This window comes from Neovison vison, chromosome 8, assembly GCF_020171115.1.
Source record: "Neovison vison isolate M4711 chromosome 8, ASM_NN_V1, whole genome shotgun sequence".
In the NCBI taxonomy this organism is placed as follows: Eukaryota; Metazoa; Chordata; class Mammalia; order Carnivora; family Mustelidae; genus Neogale; species Neogale vison.
In genome coordinates this window covers 56,074,575-56,100,163 of record NC_058098.1, presented here as the reverse complement: position 1 = coordinate 56,100,163, position 25,589 = coordinate 56,074,575, and the positions used below count along the sequence as shown (strand labels likewise).

General features: G+C 38.1%; 2 protein-coding genes and 1 pseudogene across 6 annotated transcripts in view; 1 reads left to right on the top strand and 2 right to left on the bottom strand.

The window, feature by feature from the left end:
* The window catches only part of PIGF (phosphatidylinositol glycan anchor biosynthesis class F), a 35,684-nt gene extending 17,837 nt beyond the window's left edge, over positions 1-17,847 (top strand). For all 3 annotated transcript variants that reach the window (XM_044263638.1, XM_044263639.1, XM_044263636.1), the window contains 2 exons: positions 2,127-2,235; positions 17,537-17,847. In XM_044263638.1, the coding sequence (XP_044119573.1) occupies positions 2,127-2,235; positions 17,537-17,650 (223 nt within the window). In that variant the 3' untranslated portion in view covers positions 17,651-17,847. The remainder of the gene's footprint in view (positions 1-2,126; positions 2,236-17,536) is intronic.
* LOC122916623 lies at positions 5,226-5,317 on the bottom strand (annotated as a pseudogene).
* Positions 17,627-25,589, bottom strand: part of RHOQ (ras homolog family member Q) — a 34,690-nt gene continuing 26,727 nt past the window's right edge. The window contains exons 3-5 of one of the 3 annotated variants that reach the window (XM_044263640.1): positions 21,906-22,070; positions 21,468-21,563; positions 17,627-18,180 (exon numbers count right to left, since the gene is read on the bottom strand). In XM_044263640.1, coding sequence (XP_044119575.1) covers positions 18,025-18,180; positions 21,468-21,563; positions 21,906-22,070 — 417 coding nt within the window. In that variant the 3' untranslated portion in view covers positions 17,627-18,024. Of the gene's footprint in view, positions 18,181-19,444; positions 19,885-21,467; positions 21,564-21,905; positions 22,071-25,589 lie in introns of those variants that run through there. The other 2 variants (XM_044263641.1, XM_044263642.1) reach the window with 2 other exon arrangements.

Sequence of the window (25,589 nt, the reverse complement as noted above, 5' to 3'; positions counted from 1 at the left end):
AGGTTAGACATAGTTGTCATACGACCCAGCAATTCCTTTTCTTACTGTATCCCCAAGAAAAATCAGAACATATGTCCACACAGAACTTGTGTGTGACTATTTATAGTAGCATTATGCATAGTGGCCAGAAAGTCAGAACAACTCTAATGTCCCAGGAAGTGATGCATGGGAAAAATAAATGATTATATCCATATAATAAACTATTATTTGGAAATAAAAAAGAAGGAAGTATGCTGCAAAGTGGATGGATCTTGAAAACATTATGCTAAGTGAAAGAAGCCAGTCACAGAAGATGATGTATGATTCCATGTATACGAAATGTTCAGAATAGGCAAATCCATGGAGACAGATAGTAGATTAATGGTAGCCTGGGACTGGAGGGAAGGGAAAATGGGGAGTGATTGCTAACAGGTAAAAGGGTGCCATTTTGGGATGATGTTTGCACAGCTGTAAATACACTGAAAAACATTAGGTTGTGCACTTTAAATGTGTGAACTCTATGGTTGGGGAAAGGTTATCTGGGGCAGATTTTCACTGTATTCAGCGAAGATGTTATTTTTAAAAATCCTAACTCTAACCTACTTTTCCAGCCTTGTTTCGTCGTCTGCACTCAGCCTCAACCAATCTTACTTTCCTTCTTTCTACCTGCAGTGCGAGGCTTTCTCCAGTTCATCAAGCCCACATGCCACTGGTTCTTCCATTTCTGGCGGAACGTCCTCTTCCACAAAATGGAAGAAGTAAACCCCTCCCAGCAGAAAGTAAACCTGGCTCTCAACCTCTCCCAGACTTTATGTCTCTAGACACATTATGTATTGCAACATACAGGAGTTGTGTGTTAAGTGAAAACTAGCCAACATTTGACAGCCACAGATGGTCAAAAATAACCCTAGGAAATCCTTTAAATTGCCCAAACAGTACAGTTACCTCTTTACGTTAAACTCATCAGGTTTTTTTTCCCCTCCGAGATTGAAACGGCTCTCTTGTTGAATGCTGGCTAAAGAAATTGACTTGCATTTTTAGGTGTTATATAAAATAAAAAAGAACAATAACAATTGCCTAGAAAGAAATATGAATTTGGACCTATGGCGATTGGCTCCAATCTTCTTCCAGAAAATCGATTTCAAGAGCTGAAGTTCTTATCAATCAGAGAGACAGTTGATGGAGGGATTGGCTTATGAACCGACCGTGTCATTTGGGGCTACTTTAATTCAGTGTATATTTTATGTGTCTGGCCTGTTTCTAATGAAAGAAATCCTCTAACAAAACAGATGTCTTCAGTAATTCCCACACTTGCTGGAAGAAGAAACTGCTTCTCATAAACTTGATAATAAGTCAACCTTGCATTTTAAACAACTGAATATTTGGAACCCGATGTACTATATTGTGGTGGGGTTTACTTTTCTGTAACCAGACTCATGCTCCACATGGCTGAGTGGTCACACTCTGAGGGGCAGAGAATGTCAGAATTGTGTCTTTCCACCTTTATATTCTAAGGTACACACTTAATAAATAAGAATGGTAGGCGAAATTGCTGGATCTTTTGAAATCTTTTGTTCTTTCTCTACCACTCCCCCACCAAATAGAGTTGATCTGTTTAAATGAAATGTGCCATAGGAAGGACTAGTTGAATAAGTGATGGTCGCTCCATGTAAGGGAGTACTAGTATAGCTGTTAACAAGGCAAGACAAAATAGCAAAACTGGGTTTATAACATGATTCACTTGAGTTTTGATAAAGGATGTATACATTTATGCATATATCATTCCAAACATATTTGTGCATGCATAAATTATGTCTGCAAGGATATGTACTCTGTTGGTAATCACAGCTGCCACTGGGAAGAGGAACCAGAGTTGCTAAGGGTGGGAGGAAGACTTAGCTTTCGTTGCAAATGCTCTTTCCGATTGTTTGACTCTCACCATGTGTACATACTACCTTTCCAACTGAAAAACATTTATTATATCATCTTCCTAATCGGTTGTTAATAGTTCAGGGTTAAGTAGATGTCAATTCGAGCTGGTTGTTAAATGAACAGAACCTGTATGGGTAGTGTTACTGGCACTACTTTTTGATTCTCTAGCAGCTAAGAGAGATACCACCAGTGATTTACATATTTGTGTTTTACAGAGTTACATCCATTTGGGAGAACAGTCTTCAGATCACTACAATTTCTAGCTTTATAGGAACATGGCTTGGAGCCTTTCCTATTCCACTCGATTGGGAGAGACCATGGCAGGTTGGTTTCAGCTGCTTAAAGCAACAAAATAAACGGACAGTGATGGTAAAACTGATGAAGCTAACCAGTATGGCTGTATAAATTGTGTTATTCGGTTAAGTAGGGATCCAGTTCCCTCTGTCACCGTAATCTAGGTGATTTCGTACTGGCCGCAGGGCCCATAAGCATCCGGATCAGCCCTGTTCTGTTTTCCAGGCACTGTTTTCTACATGCGTGGGTGAATAAATAAGCTTGCTTGTGTTATTTATAGGAGTCTTTAAAAAACAGAATAGAAGTTATAGGAATTTCCTGTTTTCAACTTTGATACTCATTGCCTTTGTGGTCTTAGATGCGTATCTTCTTAATTTGATTTATGGCCAAGTTGAATGTTGATTTTGAAGTATTTTTTAAAAGCATAGAGCAAAGTCAGTTTTGAAATAGGGGTACGTGATGTTGAAGGAAGCTCATGAACATCAGGTTTTTTAATTCCAATCACAGTAGGATATAGCTAATAAGCTAGATAAAGCACTAATGAAGTAAGTGTTCATGAGGAAACTGATTCCTAGAGGATATGTATTATTTCCAAGATCACTGAACTAGTAATGAATATATCTTTGTCTTCATTTTTAGTGACTTCTGTAGTATGCCATTATATAGTTAACCCTAAGTTTATTTAACAGATTCACTACTGATCATTTAGGTTATTGCCAGTATTTCACTGTTCTAGATACCTTTGAATCTATATTTTCATGCATTTTTCAATTATTTTCTCAAGATAATCTCCCCAAGTGGAATTGTAGTATTAAAAACTAAATATACGAGTGAAATAAGTCAAGCAGAGAGAGTCAGTTTTCATATGGTTTCACTTATTTGTGGAGTATAACACAGAGGACATGGGGAGATGGAGAGGAGAAGGGAGTTGAGGGAAATTGGAGGGGGAGATGAACCATGAGAGACTATGGACTCTGAAAAAATCTGAGGGTTTTGAAGGGGCGGGGGGTGGGAAGGTGAGTGAGCCTGATGGTGGGTATTATGGAGGGCATGTACTGCATGGAGCACTGGTACACTGAAAAGAAATGTAAAAAATTAAAAATTTTTTAAAAATTAAAAAAAAACTAAATATACTTTCTTTTTTCAACACAAAGAACATGGTTTTCCTAAAACAAAGATAGTATGTATTTATTTAGAAAATTTAAGCAACATCAGTAATTATAAAGAAGAAAGTAAAAATTATCAAGTATCTAACCACCCAGAGGCAACCCTCATTTCATTTGCATTTTGGTGATAATTTGTGCAGTTCTTTCTCCATATGTATAACTATAATATATATGTCATTTTAACACCCTGTCCAGTCACTTCATTGCTAAATCAAAGAAAGACTTTGAAGACTTTGCTGTCGGGACTTCTCTGAGCACTAACTCACTGGAAACACTTTCCCCCTGCTTGAAACTCTTTTCTTGACTTTCTGCAACAGCTTCTTTTGGACCATCTCTTCCTAAAACAGCAGTATTTCCTTGATTTCCAACATCTTTGTTCTCATTCTCCCTGCACGATCTCCCCTGCTGGCCATGATCGCAATTAAAATATGGCTACTGAAGCCCAAAGCTTTATTTCCTTCCCTCCTTCCCCGACTTAAAAATGCAGCAGGGTGTTCCTCTTTAGGCTCCATAATCACCTTAAACTTAACGTGCATAAAATATGGCTTTTTCTCTCCCCCTGTAATGTAAAGAGCACTCTCATTCACACATTCACTTGGGTCAGAAACCTGGGAGTCATCCTTAATACCGCCTTCTCCTTAACAGCTCAGGTTGAACTGGTCACTGGTCCTTTTGATTTTAGTTTAGTGTTTTTTTGTTTTGTTTTGTTTTTTTCACATCTCTTGGATCTGACTTCTCTCCATTTACATTTAATTCTCTAATGTGTACAAGTGTCTCTCATCTTGTTTCTTCCCTGCAACCACTCTTTACATAGCAAAATACACACCTGACCCTGTTGTTTCTCCCACTCAACAGCTTCCAGTGACTTCCTCACTGCTTGCCTTGAATAAAAGCAGGAGTCCTTTGGTATAATTTATAAGGTGTGATCTTTCTTCTACTAAGATGTGCCGTATGTGTTATTCAGCTCCCAGCTCTTTCATATACTATGTGATTCGAACAAGTTAACTGTAAAATGGAGGTAATAGCAGTTGTGAGGATTAAATGAGATCATTTGTAAGAAATGTTAGCTATTTTAAATTACAGTTACCATTCTTATTTATAAGTCTTTGGAAAATAGTACTGTCATTTCCTTAAGATAAATTCTTAAAGTAGAATTGCTGGATATGCATTTTCGTGTACTCTTTAATCCCCATCCCCATTTCTCCTATCCCCCCAACTTCTTCCCCTGTGTAACCATCAGATCTCTATAATTAAGAATCTGTTGCTTGGTTCATCTCTTTTTTTTCTCTTTTGTTTTGTTTCTTTAATTCCACATATGAGTGAAATCATATGGTATTTTTCTTTCTCTGACTTATTTCACTTAGCATTCTACTCTCTAGCTCTATCCATGTTGTTGCAGATGGCAAGCTTTCATTCTTCTTTTTATGGCTGAGTAACGTTCCATTGTATATACCACATCTTCTTTATCTGTTCATCTGTTGATGGACACTTGGACTGCTTCCATAATTTGGCTATTGTAAATAATGCTGCTATAAACGTAGGGGTGCGTGTATCCCTTTGAATTAGGGTTTTTGTATTTTTGGGTAAATACCCAGTAGTGTGAGTCCCAGATCATAGGGTAATGCTATTTTTAATTTTGGGGCAAAGCTCCATACTGTTTTCCATTGGCTGCGCCAGTTTGCATTCCCACTCACACTGCAAAAGGGTGCTTTTTTCTCCACATCCTGACTTACCCCTGTTACTTCCTGTGTTGTGGATTTTAGCCATTGTGACAGGTGTGAGGTAATACCTCTTTGTAGTTTGGGTTTGCATTTCCCTGATGATGAGTGATGTATATATGTCATTTTTTTTTTTTTAAATATGGAACGCTTCACGAATTTGCGTGTCATCCTTGCGCAGGGGCCATGCTAATCTCTGTATCGTTCCAATTTTAGTATATATGTCATTTTTAATCTTTTTTTTTCCCCGTCAGCTGTATGTTATGGAGCGCACTCCTTGTCAGTGAAAATTTACATACAAGTAATACTCCATTATTTGAGTAAAATCATATATCAGTTTATTAATGAATACTTAGGCTATTTATAGTTTCACATTTCTTGACTTGCTATTAATTATGATTATCATATTTAAACATAATCTTTGCATATTTGTCCAGTTTTCTCAAGTATAATTCCTAGATGATAGCTGGGTTAAATCTTTGATATGTATCTCACTTTCCAAAGGCTTTTAAGGGATTTGGATTATATGTCTTGCACTAAATGCCTACTTTTAAGTCCATTCTTTGTTCTATTAGATGTCTTGTCTCTTAGACAGACAGGTTGTTCTTTTACGTTCGATAAGTCTGGTGGGTTTGCCCTTCCCTATAATAATCCTTTATTGTATATTATAGAAATCCCTGGAGGTTTGGGGTATCGCTAATACCCTTATCAAGGTTTTTATGCTGATAAGGGTATCTTTTATACTGGGAGATAGAGATCTGTTTGTACTCAAGTTACCATCTTATGGAACTTAATTTCATGCAGTAGTGTCAGTGATTTCTAAATTGGAGCAGGATAATCAGAATCATTAGATAGTGCATATAGAAAATTGTGTTTTAACCTGCATTAGATTCATTACTTTCAGATATATGCAAGTAAGTCTAAATACAAAATATTGTTATATAAAGCACCATGGGCTGCAACTTTAGTGAGTTGGTAAGGCAATGTATGATTAACATGTCAGTTTGCATATAGATGGAGTATTTTAGAGTGTAAATGTTTGATATTTTACAATATATACAATACAATGGCTAAATCATAAGCTTATAAGACTATGTAGAAGTAGAAACTGAATTATGGGGAGTAGATGTGCCCAAATCTGCATTTAGGTTTGCATAGAAAATACATGTGTTAATGATTTACAATCCATTTATCTGTTTTGGATTGTTGAGGCTTTTAGCTACTGACTCAGACTTTTCTACCCCCATGCTTGTTCACAATAAGAGGTAAGCTGGATCCAGATTGAAGGGTTCACTTTTTAAAATTAATGTGAAGTTCCCATTTGAATTAATTTTTTTAAAAAAGACTTTCTAGGGGCCCCTGGGTGGCTCAGTAGGTTAAAGCCTCTGCCTTCGGCTCAGGTCATGATCCCAGGGTCCTGGGCTCGAGCCCCCGCATCGGACTCTCTGCTTGGCAGGGAGCCTGCTTCCTCCTCTCTCTCTGCCTGCCTCTCTGCCTACTTGTGATCGCTCTGTCAAATAAATAAATAAAATCTTAAAAAAAAAAAAAAAAGACTTTCCAGCTAGCTTATTTATGTAACAAGTACTGGTCTTCCTTAAGAATGTTTGATTCGACTGGACTATTACTTGTTCTTTGTCTTTACTGTCAGGTTGTTTTCAGAGTGTTCTTAGTTAATGACCTATGTATTCACTATAACCTTTTAAAAATTATGATACATGCTGTTGGTGGCATGATAAAACTAATGTAATCATCTTTATTCATATAATAATCACCTGCCCCTCTCTCTCTCAGCAGTTACTTGCTGATAAACTAGGGAAATGATGAGGCTTCTTTGTTTTCCTTTACTTTTTAATTTCAACAAGCAAGGTGTTTTGTTTTGCTCTGTTCTTCCTAAGTAACTACCTAATGTCAGTACTCGGTGTGGCTCATGATACTGATAGACTCTGCCAGAGTAACAATAAACCTAAGAAAGGAATATGGTGCTTTTTCTTTTCTTTTCTTTTTTCTTTTTTTTTGGAGATTTTTTTAGAGCAAAATTTCATGAGAAGAGACTACTCTATGTAAGTAATATTATCTAAAATATAACATGTTTATATGTTCCTTGTAGCCCAGTACAGATATGATATGTTTGTGGTAAAGCAAGCTCCTCTGGATTGTGATATGGTTTTATTTATATTCTAGTTGGAGAAACAAGAGTATCCAGTTAAGGATTTCTTCTTTAAAAACACACACACAAACAACCCCACAAAAACTTCTACATGTATTAGTTCAGTTCCCTCTACTTTGAACTCAAATCTGACTCTGTATAAAGTTCCAGTGGCCAAACATAAACTTAAAATGATGTGAGTTCTGTATCTAGCAGTTTCCAGCTTAGGTATTTTTTTAATATCATTTCATCACCAAATGATTGGAAGGCCCATTGAAAATAGGTAATCCCAGAGGAAAAAAAAAAGTTTTTTCATTTAATAAAGGAGTTTTAAATAATTTTAAGTAATGACAATTGACAAAAGATAGTAGGCATCTCTATAGTTAGAGGAAGCCTTCCCTTGGTAGGAGGCAGCAGGAGGATTTGATTAAAGAGAATATGGTAGGGTGGCTACCAGTAACCTTATTGGTAATTTTTGTTGTCTTTTAAAAAAATATTTGCAAGACATACTCTCTTCCTTGCCATAATTACTTGCCTTAAATATCAGCGAGAAAATAAACATTAAAAAGGCCCATAACCCAGGGGCGCCTGGGTGGCTCAGTGGCTTAAGCCTCTGCCTTCGGCTCGGGTCATGATCCCAGGGTCCTGAGATCGAGTTCCGCATCGGGCTCTGTGCTCAGCGGGGAGCCTGCTTCCTCCTCCTCTCTCTGATCTATGTCTGTCAAATAAATAAATTAAAAAAAAAATGCTCATAACCCAGAAAGCCTTCTTCACTCCCAGAAAATGCTGATTTTTTTAAGTTACTGACAAAATAAACATTTGACTGTGGAAAACCTGTATACATTATACTTATTTGCTGTAACTAAATAGCTAATTAGTAAGTATTTAAGTTCTTACTGTGTACAAAGCATGTATTCAGTGTAAATATAATAGGTATTTTGATATTACACAGGACTGGAATTTAATTATTTAGATTCAGACTTAATATGCTCTAAATTTTATAGAATGGTTATGTGCTTTTCATCTGGAAAAATGTCTTATTTCCTTTATCAGAAATAGGCCAGTATTTGGGGTGCCTGGGTGGCTCAGGGGGTTAAGTCTCTGTCTTTGGCTCAGGTCATGGTCTCAGGGTCCTGGAATCAACCCCACTGTGGGGCTCTCTGCTCAGTGGGGAGCCTGCTTCCCCCTCTCTCTCTGCCTGCCTCTCTGCCTACTTGTGATCTCTCTCCGTCAAATAAATAAATCTTAAAAAAAAAATAGGCCAGTATTTTATGTTGATAAAAAAAATTAATGGAAGTTTAAGAAATGTTGGTTATTCTGAGCAAAGGAAATTTGCCATGAAGTTTTTAAACCCACTTGTTTTATTACTTGGTAGACAGATAACATGATAATTAAGAGCTCTGGCATCAGATTACTGGGTTCAAATCCTGGCTCTGCTGCTCACTAGTGAGAATTCAATAATATAATCCTTCTAAAGCACTTAGTTCAGATTTGACATACAGTCACCACTTAATCAATGCTATAGGCATTTGTGACCTATAAAAGGAGTCATTTAATGACTTTTTAGCATTCCAAAAAAATGCAGATTCCATTATTTGGGTTCTCAAAGTGTTAAGAGAGTGCATTGATAGTCTCCTTGTGTTATTTATTCATTCTACCCAAGTCCTTCAGTTGGTAGAGTGGATTGTTTAATTCATCTTTTTGTTCTTTGGTATGTAGGGTATTTGGATTTGACATAATTTTCAATTCTGTCCAACATCTATTTCAGATGGCAATAAAAAGAAAATATAAAAAATGTGTAGATCTTTTACTAGGCATGGGGCCCGGCACTGTCCACAGGTAACTTAATCCAAACAAGAGTAGTGCAAGGTGGGTTTTTGTTTTGGTTTTTTTTAGCTTTACTTTTTTTTTCAGTGTTCCAAGATTCATTGTTCATTCACTTTTTAACACATAAGAATGTCGAAGTGTGGGGAGAGGTGTACACATTTTGCTTAGCATTACTGGGCTGATAAAAGGAAGCCTTAGGATCCAAACCTGATTCTTTTCCTTGCTGGGAACTCTGAAACATAACTGTTCTTCCTGTCCCTTTTCCTTTTTCTTCCTTCCATCCTTCCTTCCTTCTCTCCTTTCTTCCTTTCCTTTTCTTTCCTCTTTCCCTTTTCCCCTTCCCCTTTCCTTTTTTTTTCGTTTGTTTTTTCTCTCATGGTTTAGATCTCTTTGGAAAAGCTTGAGTAGTTACTGTATTGCATTTCTTCCCACACATAAGAATTTCATATATATGCCATGACCACTGTGGTATATGTATTTTAGACCATAAAATTTAATACATTTGTAGGAGAGAATTTGAAGTTACTATGCAAAAGCTTTTGTGCCTAGAAAACCCACAACTGCCTTTAAACTCTGGGCTTGAGTGCTGCTGTCTCTAAAATGTTATTGAACCAGATAATCACATCTCTTTTGAGTGTACTTATTTTCTATAAAGTTAAAAAGCAAAATTGATTTTAAGACCTTTTTAAAATTGTTTAAAAATATTTGTACTTACAAATTTAAAATTTAAAATTGCTTAAAAATATTTGTACTTACTCCCATAACAGATAATTAAGGCATCGTTATATGTTACAATCTTTGTTTTCTCTAGTTTTATCAGGTTACAAATTTACTATTTGTGAAAAATGTATATTCATTTTCCAAAGTCACAGATGCTATAGATAATTCTTCCATAAATTGAAGCTAGAGAGCATAAGGATTACCGGAAATAATGCTAGAACGAGGGAAAAAACTAAGATATTGGATTTAATTATTGAAAAGTGGCATGTCTTTAGGCTAATTGGTGTTTCTTTTATCAATATATGTATTTTATCAATATAACACTATATATAGACAGACGAAAATAAGTATTTATATGAATTTTATATGAATATGATTTGTGTTTCAAGCATGGGGAAAAAAACCTATAATACTTGACAGAAAATGGTTTTGTATTTTTTTTTAATATTTATTTATTTGACAGAGATCACAAGTAGGCAGAGAGGCAGGCAGAGAGAGAGAGAGGGAAGCAGGCTCCCTGCTGAGCAGAGAGCCCGATGTGGGGCTCAATCCCAGGACCCTGGGATCATGACCTGAGCCGAAGGCAGAGCTTTAACCCACTGAGCCACCCAGACGCCCCAGAACATGGTTTTCTATTCAAAAGGTGGGTTTGTCGTATGGTAACCATGCTGATAATGCTCTGCCAGCAGCGAAAGAATGGTGCTAGCCAGGCTGTCGTATTTGTATGATCTTGACCATGTATCGATCTTGGCCATGTATCACTTTCACAAAAACTTCCAGATTGGAGACCACACAACTCTCTGCAAATAGCTCTTCCTAAATCTGTGCTCTAGGTCATGGGAGAGTGTAGAGTGCACCTGGAATGGTACGGATTTACCACCAGAGAAATGTGTCCAGATGAGTAAATTCATCTATAACGTACTCCCACACTAAACAATAGCATTTGCTTTAAGAAAATCTAGCAAAACACCTCACTTACCAACCAAATACAGAGTAAAATATAAATCATCATTTATTTATAAGTGTCAGCAGGCTTCGAAAGATGAATTTGATCTGACCTGCAACACACATTTGTGATAAGCACAATAAACATTAAAAAGTAGCTTGTGAGAAGTTTAGAACTAGCTCCCTTTTATCTGAAAGAGCCAGTAATCCTAAAGACTGTGAGTTGTTCTCACAAGTTACACCATTTCCAGGTTTTCTGGTCTGCAACTACATCAGTTTCCCTGTGGTATCTGTGACATCATATACCTTTACAAAAATTATAGCACTTATTTTTTAAGAATTTGTCATTTTAATATCCAAAATCAAATAATCTTTTCAATTTAACTGCTTGGTTTATAGTAGGGGCTCAATAGTTTTGAATTAATGGAGTTTGAATGAATAGAATCATTGATAGGAGACTATTAAAAATGACACAAATGTCTACAAGTGGTTGGTTTAACCAAGTAGTTGGTTTTGTACTTAAACTTCTTTAAATTTATGAAAAATGACAGCAAGGAGCAGGAATTGCCCTTCTATTCCTGAGGTGAGGCTACATATGATTAACATAATGCAGTGTGTTGCGTGGCTTTTGAGAGTTTTCTCATTAACTTTATACTCCCCAGACATTCCATGTGAAGGATGGCATGTATTAAAGAGGATTACCAGGACAAGGGAATACAGAATGTTCCTACAGAATGTATTCCTACAACATAACATTGCTCATGAATTATTTTATTTGTTCTAAACTGCCACTTCTAATTAACACCTATTTGTGTCGGTTACTTAAATATATCGATGATCACATAAGTTTGGCTTTTTCAAGGTAAAACATATACAGAATAACTCATGCATGGTACTTTAATAACAAATAGCCCCACATTTTAAGTACAAGAGGGAGTATTACCCCTGTTTTGCACATTGGCAAACAGGCTCATATGGATCAGTGATCTGGTCGAGGCCACACAGCCAAGTAAGTGGCTGACCTGGCTCCTCAGCTCAGCTCCTTCTCAGTCCACTGATTGTGCTCCTTCCCAGAAAAGCAAAGTAAAGCTTTTAAGTGAAATAGGAGGTGTTTTTAAAAGGAGCCCAATGTTTTTATACATTTGTTTTAAAAACTTTCATTGAATATCTGAAAGTAGCATCAGTAGAAATCGTCATCTAATTTGAAATACCTGATCATCATTTTAAGAATCCTGTGATAGCTTGTAAATTGCCGTACTCAGTGACATACTAACCAGCTGTTCCACGGTCTTGTCAGGAACCTTGTGGGTATCATTTCAGTGACAGTACAAGATTAAAGACCTACCTGCATTTAATACGTATTAAAGGAACCAAATACTGTGCAGACTATAATTAAAATAGATTTAAGCCTTTTACTCTCAAATCACGTAACAAACAAATTACTGAATACATTACTGAAATTGATCCTTAAAATTCTGAACCAAAATGTAGAGGGTCATTAGGTATTACTTTGATTAACCAGAATAGTTAATAAAATACTTCTTAGGGTTGAATGATGAAGAAAACAGGGATTCTTAACCAGGAGTCTATAGATGGGGTCTTTGAACCCCCAAAATGGTATAATATATACATATAAAGTCTATGGATCGTATTTGACAAGAAAAAAACATGAATTCTGTCAGATGTAGTTTTTATTTTGGGGGGGGGAGGGGATGGGGCAGAGGGAGAGGGAGACAAGAGATTCTTTAGTAGGTGGGCTCAATCTCATGACCCTGAGATCATGACCTTAGCCAAAATCAAGAATTGGACGCTTAAATGACTGAGCCACCCATGCACCCCGAGATGTAGCTTTTTAAATTACAATTTAAAATTTAGGGAGGAATTTTTTAATAGCAGATTTAGAGATGGTGTATTTGGGGGATGATGGTATTCTAGATTATAATGACAACTTTTTTGAGTCTGTTAGGAATATGGACTAAAAGATTATTATTAATAGCTCAGTACTATGTACTATTAACAGTTCATTTACTATGTGCCAGATACTGTTATAGGTATGGTTATAAGAGCTACATAATAATAGCATATTATCTCATTTAATCATTACGGCAATCCTGTGAGGTGGGATTTGGGGTTTTTTTTAGATTTTTTTTTTTTTAAGATTTTATTTATTTATTTGACACACAGAGATCACAAGTAGGCAGGGAGGCAGAGAGAGAGAGGAGGAAGCAGGCACCCTGCGGAGCAGAGAGCCCAATGCAGGGCTCTATCCCAGGACCCTGGGATCACGACCTGAACTGTAGGCAGTCTTTAATCCTCTGAGCCACCCAGGGACCCCTGAGGTGGGTTTTATGATGATCCTCATTTCACAGATGAGAAACCAAGGTACAGGGAACTTAGGTGACTTGTGCAGGGTCACATATTTAATAAATGGCAGAGCCAAGACTCAAATCCAGTCTGATACAAAAATTAGTATTCTTGAATCATTATTCTATAGTACTTGGAACATGTTTTGAGAAGTCTCAACACTATATAGATACATCAGTAATGCCTGATCAGAAGAGAGCTGTGTGGTCTTCAGGTGGAAATAAGCTTATATAATTTTGAAATGTCTTTAAACCAGCCATAAGATGGATTTGTTTAAAAGAGAAAACATACAAAGTTAAATCTGTATATTATTTATTAAGAAATTGATTTTTGGCTTATTACCGTGAAATTGTTTTTCTTGTGAGGGAAACACAACTTATTGCTGGTACCAGGTTCCCAGACTCTATCATATTAGGCCTTCCTTAATTCTGAGTATTTGAAGAGAACACTGACCTTTTTTGGTTTAAGTGATGAAAAAACAATGTTAAGGAGTCATTTGGTTTAGAGAAAGGATAATAGTAGTAAGTAGCAAGACACTTTGTTCATGTGATATAGCTATTCATTTTTTAAAATAGGTTTTTAACAGTAATTATAATAATTTTACCCACTTGCATGATAAATTATCTTTTGTTATACAACAGGATTTTTTTTAGTCCATTTAAGTGGTTAAATTTTTTTAATTTATAAAAAACTGGATAAAAAGAAGACAGTCATTTTGGTGGCAAACACTTGTGAATGACTTCCTTTACATGAATGTCTGAGTTTTCTATTTTCCTTAAACAAAACAATTATATATAGCCATCTCAGATGAGCATAATTTGAAGAAATGTCTGTAGCATTGCAGTTGGATTGTCTGTTCAGTAGATGATACCACAGTTGTTTTGGTTTTAAGCCTATTTGTGGCATGAAGAATGTTAAACAGAAACATCTCTATGTGTAAGACAAGTACCTAGTTTTAAATGGAAAACCCCAAGATCTCAGTATGAAAATGCAAGATGAAGCTAGGGATGGTTTGCTAAGTCAATGTGCGGTCTCTTGCCCTTGTGTAGTTTTAAATATTTTAAAGCAGTTGTAAGAAGGTTAGCAGGAAATTCAGTCATGAGAACCTTAGAGGAAAGGTGATTCAGTGGGCAGTCTCCCCCAACTCCCTTCAGCTGCTCCTTTTGCCATTCCCTATCCTGGGAATAAAAAATCAGACAGATTGCCCTTACATGAAGAAATACTCCTTTAAAAAAGTGTGTCACGGTTAAGGGCTTCTTATTTCCAGGGAAGTCAAGCAGGAAAGCCTGACTCATCACTAGCAAGTAGCCTTTAAAGCCAGTCCAACATGTTAACTTGTCGATGGCATGATTTCTTAAGAATTAAATAAATAGCAAGTGTTCTAAGCCTTAACCCCTCATTAGACACAACTTTTAAACTAGTATCTCATCTTGGCATTCCACTGGAGGCCCAGTATGGCAGCTGTTTAGAGAGAAAGAGAGAGAGAGAGAGAGAGAGAGTGTGTGTGTGTGTGTGTGTGTGTGTGTGTGTTTGGAAATGAAGAGCCATACTGAAATTACAAAGCAATTCAAGTAGAATTTAGAGACTCAAGTTGGAATTTGGCTAGGATTCATGATGGATTATTATTGTCTCTACACTTTGACACTTTTTAACAAAGTGCAGGTGCTCACCCTTGGCTGGTGATTAGACTTACAGCATGAGAAAGAGAGGAATGAATGTTATCCCAAACATTTACATAGGGTGTTAAATAAAAACTACTAAGGTAAGAAGTTCAGTTCTTTACATAGATAGTAAACTATGCATATTATTTTATTTATAACCCCATGTGTTAAGATGGGACACTGTTAAAGTAACAATCACTTAAAAAACAACAACCAACAAACCAGTATTTAATTTGGTACTTAAGAGTAATAATTAAAAATCAAATGGAAGCAATGCCTAAAGTAACTAATTCACAATAAAACCATTAATTCAGGCTCTACTTATTAGAAATAAGATCATTCAACATGGGCTAACCTAAAATGTATCTGTAGAGACAGAACAAGGGTACAAGTTAGCAAAGTATTAGAAATGAGATTTCAGGGAGCCCCTAAAATTATTTTTAAGAACTTCAGAACTGATTATATGCAAAAAATATAACTATGTTTCTTTTAAGTTCATTCATACATGACCTTATTTGAAGCAACGTATTTGCATTGACTAGCAAAACTCATGTCAGTAAGATATTTTTGAAGTATTTTATTTCCCAGCTACTTGACTACTTTGAACGAGTTGTTCCAGTGATTAGTCTCAATTTCTGCTGAAACTTAAATCTTTAATGAAGACGTGCTTCTGAAAATAAGGCAATTTTTCTACAATCTGCTCATGAATAGAAAACAAATCTTTGGTTTTTAGTTAGGGTGGCAGGAAGGATTGAGTGCAAAAGGAAATACTAAGGAATCAAAGCAATGAAGAGGCTCTTAATAAGCAATGGGAAACTCCAAACCCCATCAAGGTCAATAGAGTACCTAAGGCACCTCAGGTTCAGATGATACAATCATCTTTGCTTAGAGTTCGAATAGTCTATATACAGGGTTTTTTACCATCTTAAGAATGTGCAGCTGAAAAGGTAATGTCCAACAATGAATATTGTGAATAAGAAAGAAGAGAATCATAAGAGTTGATAAATGGGAGAGATGTTGGAGGTCCTCTTCTACCTCCCATGTTTATTATAGATGAAGAAACTGAGGCCCAGGCAGGAAACAGAGTGACACCAGAGTTTGTTCCCAGATTCCTAGTCCACTTCTCGTAGGGCAGATCAAATTCTAGACTTTAACTTTAATTGGCTAGTAAACCAAGTATGAAAAGTTTCAGAAGTGAATTTGAAGAAGAAAAAAAAAATCTCCATCAAATCCCCAAAGGCGAGGTGGAAATGTATAATACTTTACTGTCTTAATTCCTTTATACCATGTGTTGGACAACATAGTTAATATACTGATTTATGCAATTCCTTTCAGTTGTATCTAAAAATAGTTAATAACTAATCGACCCAAATTAAATGAGAAAGTTACATAAAGATTCTGTTTGAGCACACATAAGGCCATGGTACTTCATATGAACCGTCACTTTGGGAGAAGGAAGATGTCCACTGGATGTCCAGTTCAGAGAGAAAGTTCCTGACTAGTTACCCAGTAGACTCTTCACTCTTCAATGGGGAAGATGATGCTTATATTTTTAAAAATCTCTACAAAGCTCACATACAAGACAGTACATCCTAGATTTGTGACTGATATGAGCATTTAAGGCTGTCATTTTCAAGTATAAAAGTTTAGTGTTCCATTACCCAATCTGTGCAATAGACACAGCTATTAGCTCAAGTCAAGGAAATTAACAGAAGCTCACCAAAGACATAAATAAATCATAGCTTAGTCAACAGCAAGTTTAAGTGGAGGAAAGGCTGGAGAAAAATGTATGGGTTAGATTATGCTTGTCTGAACTGCATTAATTTGTTCACACTGAAACTTTGTCTAACACTATTGTCTGCTGCATGGCATTTGGAACAAGGCAGATCCATAGCAGACCAAACAAGGAAGCATAATTAGGTTATAGAACGAGTAATTAAGATGGTTCACCTCTAACACAATTCTGCAGCCTGAGTCCCCAGAGAAAGATTAGAAAAGGCTCCAGTATACCAAATAAGCCTCACAGGTGAACATAAAAAAAAAATTTTTTTTTTCAAAGCAGGGCCTTTCACCTAGGGACTAGCACGTACTGCTTGTCGATGAAAGAAATCAACATTATTTATTTCTGGCTTGCTTGATCTAATATTGCAAAATGTAACATGGCTGGACAAAATGGGTATTTAGAAGCCAGTACTGCATTTAACTGACACTTTTAGGTGTGTACGTTAAGTTGTAGTTCTAGAACTTCTGCTATGGTTCCAATACCTGTGTCTGAAAGGTAACATCAGTATTATTATGGAAGCAGTTGCTTTGTTATAAATTCCATATAACATGCTCAAATTCTAGGTCTCTTTTCTTTAGCACTATTTAAAGTTTCTTGTAGTTTGGTCAGCATACACACATCTCATGTCATCTGATTACATAAGCCAAGGTGGAAATTAAAAGACAAAATTGCCAACTACTTCAGACAGCTATATCAAGTCCAGGATTATGACAAAGTCTGACCCAGAATTTTAATTTGTAATTTTAGGATGTATCTCATGCAGTTTAGGGAGCATCAAACTAAGTCTACAGTCGCCAGAAGCCTTGTTACAGTCAAATGTACATTAACTAGAATGTGTACATTTTTAGTGTTCATGATAAATGCAGTTATAACCTTATTACACTTTTGGCATTCTTTAGGAAAGCACATTAAGCTTTAATATAGAAATATTTAGGTTACACTTGTGCTCAAGTTATAATAAAACAGTTACTCTTTTTTGATCTCATACATTCTCTCCTCAGGTATGGCCCATCTCCTGTACACTTGGAGCGACCTTTGGCTACGTGGCTGGCCTTGTGATTTCACCACTCTGGATATACTGGAATAGAAAGCAACTTACATACAAGAACAATTAATTGGAGCAAAGGGAGAAGATATTTCTTTGTGCAGATTCCATAAAGACTGTGCAGAAATGTTTATGGTCTAAGCCAGGCAGTTCCATTTACAGCACTGTTTTTTTATGTAGTTACAACATGGTGTGATTGTAGCTTTTTAAACTATGAAACCCCTGAGAGATTGTACCTTCTAGTTGAAATAAAGTATTTATAATAGATTGTGGCTTCAGATGCTGTTTGCTGCTTCTTGGACCTTTAAGAAACATTCTTAAGGTTTTTTTTTTCTTTCAAGTTTTAAACTGCTTCATTATTTAGAAGAGGTCTGGGTATAGTTGTAGCATTTCATATGCTTTTTAAGAGAAATGGACAGTTTCCTTGGCCACTGAAGATGTTTCTCACGTAATCAAACAACAGTTTATACATCTTGATCCTATTCTTTTTTTTACTGTGTGTTTCTTTGGAGTTAAAATGGCTATGATAGCCTCATCAAAAACAGTCTTCAATCCCTTCTGGGTTAAAGCCGAACATTCCACATAGCAGCATGCTCCTATCTGGGAGAAAAAGAAATCACAAACATATAAAATCCTTTTTACACAGTTGGTATGACACAACACACCATTAGAAGGAAAATGAGAAAATAACAGCTATGCAGAAGGAATGAAATCGTCATCCATATTCATAAAAACCCAGAGACAGCCAACTAAAAGGTAAGTGTATATTCTTCCACACTTACTCTATGAAAATTGATGTCATTCATCACGTATTTACTGGTTACCTACCATATGCCAAGCACTGTTTTAGGTGCTGGAGATAATGTCAGAGAACTGAACAGAAGACCAAAGTGCTTGCTGTGTGATGCTTATACATGCTTAAATTCTCCTGGGGGATGGGCCCACCAAGGGAACCGAGGGCAGATGGTACGGTGCACTTCAGAGCACCAGCTCGGGGGAGATGGGGCGTGCACAGAACACAGGTGGGAAGCTTCCCAACAAAGTGGTGTGAGCAGTGAGGGCCACGTCCAAGCGGACGGAGCCACCACTGGGAAGACGGTGATGTGGGAGCATGAATGGAGCACTCAGAGGATGCTAAGGAAGCCAGAAGGGCAGGAGAGAGGAGCAGCAGAGACTGGTAAGCGGTGAGGCCGGCCAATGAGGTAGCCCTGAGGCCGGAATAGGGACCTTGGCTTCTCTAGGAGAGGCTCCGTTCGTTCATTCACTGGAAATTCACTGCGCATCTTATTTGCCAAATGAAAGCATACAGCAAGGAACAAAGTAAGTCTCCCAGACTCATGAAGCTTACATTTTAGAGGGAGAAGGACCACCAGGAGCTACTGGAGTTTGAATATCAGAAGGGAAAATGTGGTCTGGAGACAACTGGGGAAGGAAGGTGGATAGGGAGTGGGACAAGATCAGGCAAAGCCTCACTGAGAAGGTGACACCTGAGCAGAGACCTGGAAGGAGTGAGAAAATAGTGTTCCATAAGAAGAACACTCCAGGCAGAGGGAGGGGCAAAAGTACAAAGACCCCGAGGTCCGAGATCTGGGGATGCAGCAAGAAGGCCATGTGCCTAGACTATAGTCAGTGAGGGCGGACACAGCCGGGGTCTGTAGGCCTCTGTGACTAGCTGGGGAGCCACTGGAAGATTGTGAGCAGAGCAGTGACCTGATTGAGCTTGTATTTTTGACTCACTCCGGCTGCTGTGTTGAGAACAGGTGGACATGGGTCACAGACAGAAGCAGAAATGTGAGTCAGAGCTGTTCCGGTAATCCGGGCTGGAGACAAAGGGGCCTGACCAGACTGTTCGAGGAGTGGATGATGAGGGGCCTGTGGACGCTGGATGGATTCTGAAGGCAGGACAAGAGCTTTGGCTGCCTGGCTGCCCACACAGGAGGAGAGCGAGAGCGAAGTCGAGTGTGACCCTCAAGGTTTTTTGAGCCGAGTAACCGGGAGGACGGGCACAGAGGATAAAATTAGGAATTCTGTTTTGGACATGTTAATTTTTAGATGCTTAGCCACCCAGATGGATTTGTTGGGTGAACAGCTGGATAACCGAGTCTGGAGTTTAGGGAAACGGTCAGGCTGGAGATGGGAACTTGGCAATCTTCCTTGGCAGACTTTTCAAACCACAAGACTGACAGCAGCTCACCTGGGCCTAGGAAGGGTGGGTGCAGAAGAAGAGATGTTCCAGAAGCCGCGTGCTGATCCCTGGGCATCCAGCATGCAGAGACAGGGACTGGAGACATGGAGGAAAGGCCACTGCCGGGGGCAAACCCCAGGAGAGGGCAAGCAAGGGAGCCAGGTAAAAGTATTTGAAGAAGAAACCCACTGCCCCAAATGCTGCCAACAGGCCTTCAGGTGGGATCCTAGTGTTTTGCAACCATTTTTTCCCCCTTAAACTACATAATATAAACATCACAATAGCTATTAGTATAAATTTTTAATAGATGCATGGGCTTTTTAAATTTTCAGTTATAAACAGCAGCAACTTCATAACCATCTCTTTAAGCACATCTGTAATAGTTTTTTTTTAAGATAAATTCCTACATATGGAATTGCCTGATCAAAAGTGTGCACGATTTTAGGCTTCTGCATATTGGCTATCAATGACCAATAATACAAGAGAGTGTCCTGCACCCTGGAACAGTTGCTATTATAATTAATTTCTCTCTCTCTCTTTTTTTTTTTTTTTTGCCAATTTTATAGGCAGAAATTGCACTTACATTTGACTACTAAGGACTATGAATAGATTTCCTATATTCAATGGCACTCTATATTTTTTGATAAATTTTCCACTGATGGTATAGCCCATTTTTCTACTGGGGCATAGATGTCTTTTTCTGATTAATTTATATGTAAGGAACTCCTGTATACTAAGTATATTAACCCATTTTTCAGCCATATGTGTCACGTTTGTTTTATGACTTTAAATTTTATCTCTGGCATTTGATGTATCAAATTTTTAAGTAGTTAAATCACCAATATTTTCATTTACCAGTTTTACTCTATGACATTTTAGAAATTCCTTCTCTCCCAGGGATTATGAAATTAAATACACAGAATTTCTAAAGCAATGTGTCAGCGAAGCTATTTGTCTTTTGTTTTAGGAAAAACTGTCCTCCAAAAAGTTTTCTCGCTTTCTTCTGCCTCCTGATAGTACATTTTAAAAGACCTTATTAGATTCTGTTTCCACAGAAGTCCTATTAAAGTCATATCGAAAAAAATTGAATCCAATAATGTTAGGGCCAAAGAGAAAAGTAAGCCTAGCTTCAGGGTGAAGGTGAACAGAAGTTACAAGTTTTAGGCACATCACAGTGGTATATTTTCCAGAATGCTAATATTTTCTGTCTTTCATAAAAGGACTGGAAGAAAATGCAACACATTTCTTTTCAAGCCTAGCCATCATTTTTTAACTACAAATTTAAACTCATCCTATATGCCCTTCCACCACCTACTCTGTGGGTCTTCACCGAAGACAGAGTCTGCTCTGGCACAGTATAAATGTTTAAAAGATTTAAATGGGCTTTCTTTGATGCCTCTTTCTACAGATAACTTACGAGGAAAATACTGTTGGCAGTGTCGTGCAGGTGTGAGTGCCTGGACTCTGTGGTCAGGCCTTCCCTGCAACCCAGCTCTACCATTTATTACGTATGGGACCTGACAAATTATCTGACGTCGCCAACCCCTCCATTTGTCACAGACCCACCCAAGAAGGTGCAAGGATTAAATGAGATAATGCATGTAGCAGCACTTATACAGCCCGGTATACAATAAATGTTAGTTTCAATTATCACCCAAGCTGCTTTTACACTTATTTTTACATTCTGTAAAGGTTCTGTTACCTCTTTTGCTAGTTTCTGTCCTTGTTCCACACAAATGGGTTTTTCTTTCATGTCATTCAGTCTTGCTAAAGTTTTGGGGTCATCTCGGAGATCAATCTAATCAAGAAAGGTCAATATGTCCCATAATGTTACAAGTCTTTAAAGATAAAGCGTGTAGTCCCATTTAATCCCACATACCCAAAAAAGATCAAACAGATGAACTTCACTTTGAAAGCCAACTGGTATGATTGCTTTACTTGGGCATTGCTTTTCCAAATTCTTATTTTTCTGTAATTAGAATTTATTATAACTTACAACTGAGATTAAACATGCATATCGTCTGCTAAACCTTAGGACTATTTGTCTCAAAGCGACACCACAAGAGAGGCCAAAGAAACTATTCTTAAATAGTCTTAAATAGTAAAATAGTCTTAAATAGTAAAATCAAAGCAGACATACCTGAGTTCCTATTAATAAGAAGGGTACATTTGGTGCATATTCCTTAAGTTCTGGTACCCACTCCTCTTTCACATTTTGAAATGAGGCTGGATTTACCACAGAGAAGCATATAAGGAAGACATCAGTCATTGGGTAAGATAAAGGCCTCAGACGATCATAGTCTTCCTAAGGAAGAGAGAAAAACCTCATTATTCCCATCTCTTTAGTTGACTAATAATAGGTATATAAGGTTACATGGTCAGAGAAGCAAAGTCAAGAGAATTCCTCAAACAGAATGTGTGGCACTCTACACGAAACAAGGTAATTCCATTTGTGTTTGTTACTCTTCCTTTTGAGGTTACCAGTGGGCTAAGAATATGACAACACCATTAACAACCACAGGGGAACTTGGAGAAAATGTACCGTGATTACTAAGGCCATTGCTAAAAACATTATTTTTTTTAAGGATTTTATTTATTTATTTGGCAGACAGAGATCCCAAGTAGGCAGAGAGGCAGTCAGAGAGAGAGGAGGAAGCAGGCTCTCTGCGCTGGGCTCGATCCTAGGACCTTGGGATTATGACCTGAGCTGAAGGCAGAGGCTTTAACCCACTGAGCCACCCAGGTGCTCCTATTGCTAAAAACGTTTTAAATGAGATGTTTGCACCAAGAACTGATTAAAGCTGGAAGTTGTCTGACTCTTCTAATTTATAACGACTAACAGATGCTGAATGTTTACTGTGTCGGGTCGTGATCCAGAACGCTCTCCCCTGCATTCCTTAGTTCATCCTCCTGACAGCTACATGACATAAGTACTGTTATTCCTGTTTTCCACGGCAGGAAAAGGAGGCATAGAAGTTAAATAACCTGTGTAAGAGTGTACAGCCAGTGGAGAGCAGACGGGATTCAAACCCTGACAGTCTTAATCCAGAACCTACACCTTAACCACTACACACTTCCCAGAGACCTCAAATTGCTGTCTTCCCTGTTGATAAGGTTTTCTTAATTACACATGTGCGCAAGTTTAAAGATAGAAACATAAAAAGTAAATGCACAAAAATCCCCCTTTCCTCTTCAATTTCTATTCTCTTCCCCAAATGTAGACCTTTCCAGGCATACCTTTCCAGTTCTTTTTCTATGCATGTATAAACCTCCAACTGTGCATATTCAGACATCTGTACATAGAAGAGATCAAGTGATCTGTGCTGTTCTGCACCCCTCAGGACTTTCCAAAGCTCCCCTCAGAGCTTTCCAAACGAGAATACGTTAGACTATCTAATTTTATATTTTTAAAAAGATTTATTTAGTCATTTTGGGGGGAGGGGCAAAAGGAGAGGGTGAGAGAGAAGCAGACTGCCCCCTGAGTGCAGAGCCCGACTGGGAGCTCGATCTCATGACCTGAGATGATGACCTCAGCTGAAACCAAGAGTCGGACGCTTCACCGACGGAGCCACCCAGGTGCCCCTGCATTACTACATAATTTTAAACTGCTGCTTTGAATTCCAGTCCTATCAATGGCTCTTTCAGGATCTCAGTCTCCCAAAAGGCAGAAGATTCTATTTTGCTTAGACTACTTTCTGTGACCCCAAATATTCTGGTTATTTCCATTCTAACAAGTGAATAGTCAAGACTCCATTTTTGTCGTGGTTAGAGTCTCCTCTGGTTTCAGGGAAGCTTTATTCTTCGCCTCAGCCTCCACGCCTTCATGGCTAAAACGGCGAGAACGCAGAGCTGAAGGAGTATTCGAAATACCTTCTGCTCCCCGTTCAGCTGTAGCATTTCCCTCATGGGACAACTTTCCTTTCATGTCATCTTCTGACATTTTTCTTTTCTTCTTTAAAGACTTTATTTATTTAAGAGAGAGCGAGCATGAGTGGGCTGAGAAGCAGAGAGAGAGGGAGAGGCAGACTCCCTGAAGAACAGGGAGCCCAACGTGCGGCTTGAGCCAGAGACCCTGAGATCAGGACCTGAGCCAAAGGCAGATGATTACCCAAGCCATTCAGGTACCAACGCCCCTCCCCACCCTGACATTTTTTTTTAATAGAATGTTCAACACGAGTGTATTCAAGTCTCAAACTTGACTTGGGAGTTAACCCTTCTGTTTTCCTGTGATGCTTTCAAAAAGCACACCGCCAGTCTGGAGCCGGGTGCAGTGGAAGGTTTCTCAGGTGCTGGCTAATACAGGACAAGAGGGGAAATGCCATCCGCAAACTTCTTTACCCTTTATTTTTAAAACGGGGGCCCTCTAACTGGGTTTGAAGAAATCAGTGCTCTGGCATTAATGAATGGCGCTAATTGAAGAAATCAGGTAGCGTGGGGGTAGAACAATTTGTACCCCAACCAGTTACTTTAAGATACGCTGAAAAAACTGAACATGTTTTTACAATTTAGTGTGAGTGTTGCCTGGTAGGATGGGTGCACGGACTAAACAGTGGCCATGAGGGGAAGCAGGGACAGCACCGATCTTAGCATTCCACCTGGCAGCTCCTGAGCAAACGTGTGCTCAGCATGGTCAGGCAGTGGACGGGTGGACGCTATTGTTAAAAATCTCTCTGCATCCATACGTACTTAGCCGATTTTCACAGAATGAGAAATGAGGATACTATCTCATAGGATTCTGAGGGATAAAAATCATGCAACAAAAGCATTCGGCCTCTGCCAGGCACATGTGGGGACTCTGTCAGTGCTGTAACATAAATCCTTCATCCCACGGGAAACCGATTCTCCTTCTCCTCTGCTAATCCACACAGGGTCCCCTCCGTCTCACATCGGGGCTGGCTTCACAGCGCTCTCCCACCGCAGAGAAGAAACTCTTGTGAGACTGGCATCAAATTTTCTCCACTGGCATCAAAATACACCAATCAAACTGAGGTCTCTTGAGGACAGTATAATTTTCAGATCAATGAAAGAGAATGCTATATTATCATTGTACTAATTAGTCATTTTGGAACTCAAGAGCCTGAGGACTATTTAAAATGTAAGAAAAGAGAAAGAAGGAAAGAAAGAAAGAGAGAGAGAGGAAGGAAGGAAGGAAACCAGATTTTTTAATGAAAATTTTACTTTTCAAGCATATTTACCTCATCAGGGAAACAGAATTTGTACCCGTTTTCTAGAAGGGGATTACAAGAAATAAAGAATAAGTGAGGGGTGCCTGGGTGGTTCAGTAGGTTGAGTCCTCTGCCTTCAGCTCAGGTCTTGATCTCAGGGTCCTGGGATCAAGCCCCGCATCGGGCTCCCTGCTCAGCAGGGAGCCTGCTTCCTCCTCTGTCTCTGCCTGCTTCTCTGCCTACTTGTGCTCTCTGTCAAATAAATAAATAAATCTTAAAAAAAAAAAAAAAAGAATAAGTGAATGCAAAGTCCTCTAGAAATGCTTAGTAAGAACACAAATATTCCATAGAACATAGGTCTGTTGTATGGATCCCTTTCACAACCATAATATAGACTCTCCTCAGTGAGAGACATGCAGGCACATAGGAAGGAAATCAGACTAATCATTTCCACACACTTGTTAAATTGCAAACTTTGTTGGAATAATTAAACTGTAATGGACTGAGTTATAAAAACAAAACAACAAAGACAAGTATGTTTAGAACTTCTTGGAAGGCAGTGTTACTTCTTATGTCTGAACTATGGACAATGAACTTCTGCCTCTAATCTGCGGCTAAATAATTGGCAGTTATTATAAGAAGGAGACCTTTCTCCTTCT